The 11,252-nt window shown below is 36.7% G+C and overlaps 1 protein-coding gene across 1 annotated transcript; it reads left to right on the top strand.

Annotated features, from left to right (window-relative positions):
• The first annotated feature begins 4,063 nt into the window (after positions 1-4,063).
• Positions 4,064-11,013, top strand: LOC306871214 (phosphoinositide-3-kinase-interacting protein 1-like). The gene is made up of 6 exons (XM_079418993.1): positions 4,064-4,311; positions 4,615-4,713; positions 5,135-5,251; positions 6,916-7,110; positions 7,198-7,276; positions 9,641-11,013. Exons 1-6 carry the CDS (start codon positions 4,236-4,238, stop codon positions 9,855-9,857), a joined length of 783 nt encoding a protein of 260 aa, XP_079275119.1. The 5' UTR covers positions 4,064-4,235; the 3' UTR covers positions 9,858-11,013.
• Positions 11,014-11,252: the final 239 nt, after the last annotated feature.

The raw sequence follows: 11,252 nt of genomic DNA, 5'->3' as shown, positions 1-11,252 counted from the left end.
GGGGGGCAACTTTGATAAAACATGGCATTCAGGAGTCATGAAATATAACATTTTGTATTAATGTTTTAGTATTTATTATGAGAAAAACATTTTCTTTTTGCTTGATTTTCCCATTTTAAAAAACAAGAGCTCATAACTTCCAAATGGGCTATTTCTGTTTCAAACTATTTTAAAAGAGCGTTGATTAATGTTGCTTGTGCAAATTAAATATATGGAAGTCCTTTTACAGGACTCAGCAGAGTGGTCTGTTTGGCTTGGCTTTTTCCACTCATTATCTTTTGTCTTCTCCATACTAACCCACATTTCACTTTCTGTTTACCTCGCATGGAGAACCAGTGTTAACTGAAGAAATAAGTTAATCTGCCACTGGATTGGTTATTTATAATCACGGAAGCTATGTTTGATTTTAATGACTAATGGTATAGTACTGTTAATCCCTGGTTCCGTTTTGAATTAAATAGGATGTTTTTATCATGTGTATTCACTATATTTTTTATGACTATGCATGTGTGTTGTATTCTAAAAGCTTTCAGTATGTTCACTTTTTTCCCCCAAATAACACTTTTTAAACAAACCAGTCAAACAGCATTTCATAACCGGTAGAATTTGTGGAACAAACAGGAGTAATAGCTGGGTGTCAAAACAGGAACGACATAATCAACGAACTTTAAAACAAAGAAACGCTGTGAGGTCTTTGAATGCCTGAGCTCTCTCTCCCACTCATCTGCCTGGGTGCACAACTCACAAAAAACGCTGCCAACTCGACGGGTTGGAAACTTTGTGTCATTTCTTGGAAAATTAAAGTAGGTCAGTTGACTTGGCAGGAGTATTATGGGAAGGAAGCAGGCAATCTGATCTCATTAAAGCTAATTGCTTGCTTCCATGCTTCAACATGCCATGAAAACCATCATTTCCAAAATGTCATATCAGATACATCAAAAGATGGCACCTAGAGGTTAATGGTGAACTGTCATTTTAAGTTTTAAAGCAGAAAATGTGACGCTGCTCTTCCTGTGCTGAGCTGTACAAAACAAATAGTTACAAAAGTTATGTACTGTACTAAACAAAGGCAAAGCACTTAAAACAAAGGGGAATGTCAGTACAGAGTTGTCCAGAATGCACCACTGAGAAACAGACAAAAAGAGCATGACTATAAACAAACCAGAGAGGACAGCTGTTTCAGAGCTGAACAGCTTACACCAATTGTGTCACATCACTAATCAACCCTGCGTTTTCCTCCTTTGTCTCCTCGGGGGACCCTCTGTTTCCTTGTAAATAATAGAGGCGCTAATTGTTCCTTCGTCTTGTAATGAAGTTCTGCTCTGTCAGATTTGCTTAACAAGAATGGATGACGGAAGTGAATTGATAGTGCTGTGATGATGAATTTGTGTGCAGGGTTTGGCCTGTTTCATTCCTTTCAAACCCATGTTGCATGGAAGCTCATTCAGTCACATACAGTCATGGGCAAAAATATCGGCACCCTTGGTAAATATGATCAGAGAAGGCTGTGAAAATTAATCTGCATTAATCCTTTTGATCTTTTATTTTAAAAAAATTGTAAAAATCTGACCTTTCATTGGATAATAAGAATTTAAAATGGGGGGAAATATTATTGTGAAATGTTTTTCTCAAATACATGTTGGACACAGTTATTGGCACCCCTAGAAGTTCTTATGAGTAAAATATCTCTGAAGTATATTCCCATTCATATTCACAATTTTGAGCACTCCAGGGTGATTATGAACATGAAATTAACCAGCCATGGCTTCCTGTTGCACAGAAATATAAATAGGAGGGAAAACAAAGCCCAAATTCCCTTAATCATCCATCAAGATTAGAAAAACCAAAGATAGATGTCTGATGTGCAGTAAAAAATAACTGAGCTTCACAAATTAGTGAAGTGGCTTTAAGAAAAGAGCTAGAGCAGTGAAAATTCCCATTTCCACCATCAGGGCAATAATTAAGAATTTCCAAGCAACATAAAATGTTATGAAACTGTCTGGAAGAGGATGTGTGTCTATATCGTCCTAATGCACGGTGAGAAGGAGAGTTTGAGTGGCTAAAGACTCTCCAAAGACCACAGCTTGAGAATTGCAGAAAATAGTTGAGTCTCGCGGTCAGAAAACCTTAAAATAAATTGTCAAACATCCCCTACATCACCACATGTTGTTTGGGAGGGTTTCAAGAAAAATTCTCCTAGCTCATCCAAAAACAAACTCCAGCATATTCAGTTATCAGACACGACTGGAACTTCAAATGGGACTGGCTTCTATGGTCAGATGAAACTAAAAAATGAGCTTTTTAGCAGCAAACACTCAAGATGGGTTTGGTGAACACAGGGATAAAAAGTACCCCATGTGTACAATGAAATATACTGCTGTATTTTTGATGTTGTGGGCCTATATTTCTGCTGGAGGTCCTGGACACCTTGTTCAGACACATGGCATCACTGATTCTATCAAATACCAACAGATAAAAAATCAATAAGTGACTGACTCTGTTAGAAATCTTATAATGGGCCATGTTTGGATCTTCCAACCGTACAATAATCCAAACACAAACCTCAAAAACAACACAATAATGGGTCACTGAGCACAAAACCAAGCTTCTGCTGGCCATTCCAGTCCTTTGACCTGAACACTATAGAAAATGAGTGAGGTGAACTGAAGAGAAGAAGCACCACCATGGAGCTGTGAATCTGAAGGATCTGGAGAGATTCTGGATGAAGGAATGGTCTCTGATCTCTTGTCAGGTGTTCTCTAACCTCATCAGGCATTACAGGAGAACATTTAGAGCTGTTAGCCGATATTTTTGGCCATGACTGTAGCTTTCATCAGAAAGGATGCTAATAATATGAATTTGCTTTAAATTTTTATTCACCAAGCCAAGGAAATGTGTCTCATAAAGAGGCCAGTTTGTGTCATCTGAAAATAAAATTAAAACCGATAATATTCATAGATGGCATAATGAAAATATATATAATTAGAAATAATATAACTAATAATCTAATTATATAATAATAATCATATAGTTCAATACATTCTATTGTATGAATTCTGGTATATAAAATGTACAATAGTGTTTAAACATATAATAGCCTACATAATTATGTAATAACATTCAGTTTATTGTTATTAACTTATACTAGCATTTAAAAAATAAATGAATAGATAGATAGATAGATAGATAGATAGATAGATAGATAGATAGATAGATAGATAGATAGATAGATAGATAGATAGATAGATAGATAGATAGACAAACTCTGTAATGATATTCTTGGTACTAAAATTGTTGGGAAGGTTACTTTGGAAATGTAATAGGTTACAGATTACAAGTTACCCTATAAAATGTAATACGTAGTGTAACTATTTAAAAAATAAGCTGATTACTTTTTGATTACTTTTCTAAATTTCTAACAAATGTTTTCAACAGTTAATCATTTTGAAACATTTAAAGCAGACAGGGTTAACATTAAAGTAGTAGCCTCAATACTGATTACTGTCAGACTTTCAAAATCTTTCTTAACTTGAAATTAAGATTATAATAATTACATTTTAAAGCACAGCCACCATAATGTCAGACTTTAGCACCTCTTTTTACTTTGAGATCATTCTGAGGTAAATACAGATTTAAAATCATATACAATAAATTGTTTAGCTATGATACTGTTTTTGAAATTAAATCTTTGTATAGCTATGACAGGAATGTCAATGTAATTTGGGAAAGAAATCAATCAAATCTGTGTGCATGAAAGTATCATAAGTAACTGTAACTTAATTATTTATTTACTCAACAGATTACATGTATTTAGTAATTCCGTTACATGTAACTAGTTACTCCCCAACACTGAATACCAATTACCTTTATGTCAAATGTAAAACATTTGTGTGTGTGTGTCAAAATATTTTATATTAATAATAGTACCTTATTATTCATATTAATGGCATTATTCAAATAAAAACAATCGGTCGTCTGCTGGAATATTCCGGGCATTTCGTCCATTATGTTCTACACATGATTAGGAGAGAAAGTGTTGTGTTTAGGACCTGGAGGACTCTGCGTCTCTGCAGGGAGTTTCTGAGATCAGAGGGATGTTTACCAGCTCACAGCTCAAAACAAGAGCACGTCTGCGGTGTGGCTCTATCTACCACAGGCTCTGCCATTTCAACAGATCGTTTTCGTTTCGATTCGCCTTAAATAATCATTCTTCTCGTTGTTGTCAACATTGACGAATGAAAATGCTTCAACTGCTGTACTTTGTGTTTCTGCTGAGCTCTGGTCTGGTGGACTGTTGGTCTGTTGTTGAAGGTAAGACCCCTTTCTGTGTGTTGCAGTAACTTTCTAAAAAAAAAAAAAATGCAAATGTATGGTTTAGTTCAAGTGATTGAGTTTATGCATTATTTTCTCACAGTTTTGCATTTTTCATCAGTGTTTGTATATGATAATTTCATTTCTGCTCACAACAAAGCACGTTTTTACTGGAAATGTTTTGACTGTTGTTTTAGTGTAGTAAATGTTGTGATTTAGTCATGAAAATGTAACCACCTTATTCTAAATTAATGGAATGGAAACCAATTTTCCAAATCACATAGAGTTGATTTGTTCCCCCAGAGTGTATGACAGCTAATGGAGAGGACTATAGGGGAATTCAACAGAACACATCCACAGGGAAGATCTGCCTCAACTGGAAGAGTCTAAACTCACAGACAAGTAACTATTTTTCATGATGTTTTTGTGCATATTTATTTAAAAATTGAAAAAACAACACCCCCAAAACAATGTAATCATATTTGAGGAAATTAAGCTAGGATACGTACAATCAAGCATATTTACAGACTGTATCCATTAAGTAGAGAGTGCAGTTTGCAAACTGTCAATGTTGCTGATTATAGATTTTGTAAATTATGGTTATGTATGACATGGGCATGCTGCCAAAATGATATTATGAGCCCAACTCAAAAAGCTGAGCAATCACTCTTCCACAATCCAGGACATTTCTGGGGATGTGCATGTGGGACACACTCACTACAGCTCAAAAACACATGCTCTCACAAACAAACAAACAAAATGTTTAGTTTGAAAATATGAAGTTAAATTTCATAGGTTCATCATTTTGTTTTCTTCTTGCCAGATGTTGGAGATCACAATTTCTGCCGCAACCCAGATGGTTCAGAGAAGCCCTGGTGCTATGTCTCCGGGTCCGATGGAGCAACCAGAAAAGAAGCATGTGATATTAGGACATGCCAAGGTAGCTATGTTCACTCTTACTTCAATTTTTATTTATTTTTTTTAATCACAGCAGCTCTTATGCATATAAATGTTCATTTTCTAAACATTCTTGACATTAAACCTTTTTCATAAAATTAATATCACAGAGCACTTTTGCGGGAAGAAAAGAGATTTTGATTTATGAAAGTGATTTATTTAACTCATGTCTTACTCAGGCATTTCACAACTGGGTCTTACTAACCTGTTACTCTGATTCCACCATCTCATACTTTTAGCTGCGCACTGTTTCTTCCAAGAACTTGGAGGAAGCTAAATTAAAAATATTTACGTAAAGCAGAAATGTGCAATCTTACTTTTTGTGGGAAAAAGCAAATGGCTTTAAGAAAATATCCTCTAGGGAGTGAACAAGGTCGGCACCAAATATTTCACTTTCCCCAGAGCTTACTCTAAAAACTGGAACTGAACCAAACTTTACTTTTGCTATTAATCATTTTTCCAGCAGTCTTTTATTTGGTTTATTAACAAAAAAACAGCCAAATGTTTCCTTCTTTTAAAAAAAAAAAAAAAACTACTAGGCCGGTTTGTTAGTTTTAGTCCACACTGATGTGGTTTCCTCATAATTGTCTTTTGGGTTCAGCATGCTGCAAGGACAGATAAAGCTGAACAACAACACAAGTCTATACTCATCAGCCTTGAGATTTCCTCACTTGGGACAGACAAAAGAACAAACAAGGAAACTTGATCTGCAGCTGTTCAAGAGAAGGTGTAGGCCCCGCCCTCTTGGGATTACGATTGGCTGTGAGGAAGATGCACACCACGGAGACAGCTTCTGATTGGCTCGCTGAGCTGCAAACTAATGTTCTTTAACTCAAAAACAGCTTTTTCAGAGTAGAGGGTACTGAAAAAAATCTAGAGGGCTGGACCACAGCAAGAGAAGTAAATGTTAATGTTCTCAGCTGTGAATTCTTCCTATGGGGCCTCTGAAATATATCAGGTCCACCTAATGTCCTATTTAAATAAAAATAGCCAAACTTGATCTCATTATGCATGTTTCAAAAAGAAAAAAAATAAGTGTCCTAGTATTCGCCTAGTGTGTCTAATAAAGGCTAAAGCTTTGTTTGGAAAAGCAGAACAGCACACTATTATTTCTGGGTTGTGCAAATTGCGTTCTGACTCATTTCAGAATGTAATGAGCAATTTTAATGTCTGTTTGTGTTCACATACTTGGGTGGAGCATGTTTTTCGGACCAAAATCTCTCTCTTTTTTTTAGCTGTTTGAAATCAGCATGAGTTGAAAATTCACCCTGTCAATTTTCTAAATGTTAGTTACTTGAATGATTCATCCATGCAAATGTTTCTTTTTTTTTTTTTATCAAAATTCAAACTTCTAGACTTCTCTCTGGTGATGTAAGCCTTACTTTTCCATTCATTTAATCCACTTACATTTCATCCCCTTTCTTACAATCAACTGCAAGTTCACATTCTGATCTGCCTCCATCCAATCAACAACCGCAAGAAAACAATTATCCGTTGAGAGCACTCACTCCCAGACCACAGCAAAACTGCTTAGTATAAATGTTTTGTTAATTGATGGGAGTGCAAAGCTGATTTACATTAGCGGCACAGATTAAGGGAAAAAAAACATAAAAACACTCATATTCTGTTCATCCTGTCACCCCACAGACCAAAACTCCACAGAAGCCACGGCTCCAGAAGAGTTGGTCCCCACTCAGGAACTTGTCCCAAGAATGGTGGAGACCTTCGAAAACACAGACTCCTTCCCCTCGCAGGTGGAGGGTGCGGCGGTGCAGCCTGTGAAGGGAGTCCGACAGCAGGTCAGGAGTGGACCCAAGAAGAAGAAAGACCTTGGGACTCTCGGTAAGTGTTGAGTTGACTAAAACCTCAAACTACATTCAAGAGCCGAGAAGTTCATGGGTATACTGGTTGTCTTTGCTACCTTGGCAGGTTATGTTCTGGCTGTCTTTATGATGGCCATTATCATCCTACTTGGAGGTGGCATCACAATGGGATACTTCTACAAACGGTAAGTACAACCTGCAACATAATGTCCCATTACAGTCTTCACTTAAGTATGGAGAATAGACAGACAAAATCCAGGCAAAAAAAGGCACTTCAGTTCTTCAGAATGAGGAAATTTGGAATAAGATGTGTGGCTTCATGTACAGTTCATAGTGAGATGCTGGTTTTGATCTACTCAAGAGTAGCTCAGAGGTGCTGACTGTGGAACATAGATTAAGGATGTCATTGGGTTTTCTACATGCTTTCAATGGAACAAAGTGTGATAGATCACAAGGCCGGGCATTAGCTGGCAACACAACAGGTTCATGTAACACTGTCATTTTAATGCCATTAGACACAGAGATGGTGAGTGGGTTTATATATTGGAGGCATCTTGACTGTCTATATTTAGGAGGTTGTTTTGACATTTAAAGTGGGTGTTGAGTTTGGGGAGGAACAGAAGGACTCTGAAAGCTGATATCAATAGATATATCAATTGTTTTGTACATTTCTAATCACAGTGTATCCAAACCCGAACTAAATGTGCAGCAAATGCTGGTGTTTAAAGTTTCAATCTTACATTTCACCCTAAAATCAAAAGAAAGAAGAAAAAAAAATCCATGTTATATTTATTTTTTGCAATTTCCATTATTCTCTATAATACTTTTTCAGAATACGGTAGTACAGCGTTGTTGTTTTTTTAATATTAAAGGCACTGTAACAAATGCTACAATGAAAAGTAGTAAAAACTGTTTAACTGTCATTCAAATTTCACAATATAGTTTAATTTGATAATTTCCTTTTTTTTATATATATATATATATATATATTTCTGGTGAGATATGACACTATCTTTTATGTGATAATAGATGACAGTAAAAATCTGAATTTTGGGTAATATCTCATCTCTACCTTGTAAAGAGTTTGGCAGGGCACTCAGTAGCCTTGGGCAGCATGTACTCGTGCATCAGCTGATAATGTGTGTATGTCATCGTTTATCTAGTGATTAATTGGCTCAGTATTAATAAGCAGGGGCAGGATGTTGGGCTGAGAGGAGGGTTAACCTATAATGCTAGGACAATGTCACCCACAGGAAACATGTTATGATGTTAACAGCACATGGATCTCAAACTCTTCAACCAAATACTTTACTCCTTGCGAGCGCGGTAGTGCTCGGTTCAGTTGTGATAAAGCAGAGCTCACTGCAGACACACACACAGGCAGCAAAGTGCTGGGTAAGTGTAGGAGGATTGCATAACATGCTGCAAGTCTGCCATGCACAGTCTGAATGGCTAGAGATGGAGTGAAAGGAAGGATAAGACAGGGGTCTGTTTAGTAATATGACATTTCTCCAGCATTCAGCTCTCATGAAACGGTAAAGGATAGTGATCGAGATCAGTTCCTTCCTTGGCAGCGAGTGACGAAATAGAGCTTGTCCTCTCCACCAGAGCATTTATATCTCAACGCTAAAAATAGGCAATACTGGAGACAAATCACTCCTTCTGTCTGTAGTGCGTCACTGTTAAATATTACAGTTTAGCTTGAATGGATATATTAGATATGGAAATAATATTCAGAATATTCAGAGCGAATGAAGTGAATACACTCATTCTTTTTGATTATGTAATTCAGAATAGTTCTTCGAGTCTGTGTTTCCGAGACAGAAAGTATGAATTTGGAAAACTCTCTTTGTAACAGTTAATTGGAAACCTAGGACATTTGTTGAGTTTAACAAACAGGGTCTTAACGGTTAAAGTACTATCATCTTTAATCAAAGATCATGACTACATAACATATAATGACATATCATTTCCATTCTCCACCATTTCCAAAATTGCAGTGTAACAGTTCACTTTTTGTTTTTCAGGTCACAAAATTAAAATCAAACTTAAGAACTATACACTTTTACACTTAAGAACTATACACTTAAGAACTATACAGTTTTAATTAAATATGATTTTAATTATTTCCATGGTCAAAAGACTGTCTAGTACCAAGCCACTTTTTTCTTCATTCAGTTCAAAATATTAACAGTTAAAGTCATGTGATACAGTATAAATTTAGAAAATAGGCATATATTCAGACAAACATGATAAATTTTACTTATGGCTCTAAGAAGAAACATTTGAACAGTACTACGTTTTATGAAACTTTTCATAACTCAAATTTGTAATGCTGAAGAATTGGTAATGAAAAATATTTGACATTTAAAAATATATTTGAAAAAAAAAAAGATTTACAATTTAGAACGTTGAAAAAATGCAAAATAAAAATGTTTTGCAGCGTCTGACTTTTATACCCCATTCAGTTGATGAGTGACACAAACATGACTAAATCTCGGTGTTATGGCGATGGTTGAAGTGAAATGGTTTTGTTTTTTGTCCCGTAGGGGTCGTGACCTCAAGAAACAGCACGAGCAGCGGGTTTACGAGCGCGAGATGCATCGCATCACTCTTCCTCTCTCAGCCTTTGCCAACCCCACCTGTGAGCTGGTGGACGAGAACACCATCGTCATCACGGCTGAACCGAACGACCAGACCCCCATTCAAGAGCCCGTCGAGGGGACCGACCCCCTCATGGGGACAGCAGGGACCCCCGGAGCCTGATGGAGGAACAGGATTAGCACCTGGAAAGGCGTCTTGTTAAGACATGTCTATGCAGTATTGCAGAATCTCAGAGGACCAAACCCCATGTCCACCTTCCCTCTGCCTGTCGTCTCTTTTCTCTTTACCTTGCCTTTACAGCACAGTTTCACAGTAAAGGTAGGGCATATGCCTCGAGAGAGTGGTGGAAAGCTTTTTTTTTGTCCCAGAAAGTGTCCTTATTTCCTCAACAAAGTTGTTGGGGAGAGTAGGACATGTGGGGATACACTGGAAAAGGTGAAATGGTGGTTTTGTATAAATATGCATGTCAGGGATTCACGTGGAGAAAAATTACAAGTACATTTTGTGAACATCATTACAGGGCATGACCTTTCCCTGCTTGTTAAACTCCAATGAGATGGCGACAGTCCAGTTAACTGCTCCGTGCCCTCTTATGAAGTGTCGATGGATCAGATCATCTGAAGTTCTAGGATTTTGAAAGAGAAGACAATCCGTTCTTATTTTCTTTCCTGCCTTTTCTGCTGTTTTTGTTCCTAATGCAGTTGTGGTGGAGAGTTGAGACTGAAATTGTACATGTGTATCTGAATCTGTTGCTCTACAGCTGGGCTGTTTATTCTGTAGGGAGCTTTGGTTAGCAACTAGAGCTAATTGAGTTTGATAGCTCTTTCCCAGAAATCCATGTTCATTAGGCAGATCATGTGACCTGGTATGCTAGAACTAAGCTAGGTGAAGGCTTTGACTAAATGAAGAGGAAAGCTTTCCAGAGATCTTTCCTTAGTAAATTACATTTGAATGTATTGTTGCTCCTGTGGCCACAATCTGATAAAAGAGCAAGTGAGCGCTTGTCATGACTTCAGCAAACCAGTCAGAGTGGGTCTGATTAGCGGTCTCTGGTTACATTTTCTATATCAGTGTTCATTTGTTCCTGACCATACAGATGGTCTGAAATAGGACGGTGTAGTTTGAAGCATGAACCTGAAACTGAGAAAAGTTTTTAACATGACGTATTAAAATAATGTACTATGGTTTCATTTTACAGAGATGGGATTTTTTTTTTTATAAATGCATTTGTTTTCTTATGGTTGATTGTACAACTGCTTAAGGTTCTGGAAGATCTTGAGTTTTTTACTGCTATGAAATAAAATCAGTTTGAAGAAAATCTTATCGTTGTCCTTTTTTGACATGTTCTTGCAGTATTTTTCTCCATAGTAGCTATGTTTACTTTCCTGAACATTATGGGATTAAAGGGGCAAAAAACTTCAGATAGAAGATTTGCATACAGTGTAGTAAACGCTGACCACTGCCTATTTGTTTTTAGTAGTATATAAGTACATAATACTCGTCCAAAAAACATTGTTACTATGATTTTGGTTTTGTTTTGAAAGAAAATATGCTCAC

This window comes from Barbus barbus (assembly GCF_936440315.1).
Source record: "Barbus barbus genome assembly, chromosome: 6".
In the NCBI taxonomy this organism is placed as follows: domain Eukaryota; kingdom Metazoa; phylum Chordata; class Actinopteri; order Cypriniformes; family Cyprinidae; genus Barbus; species Barbus barbus.
Note: the sequence above shows the minus strand (reverse complement) of the source record. Positions and strands in the feature narration are given on the sequence as shown.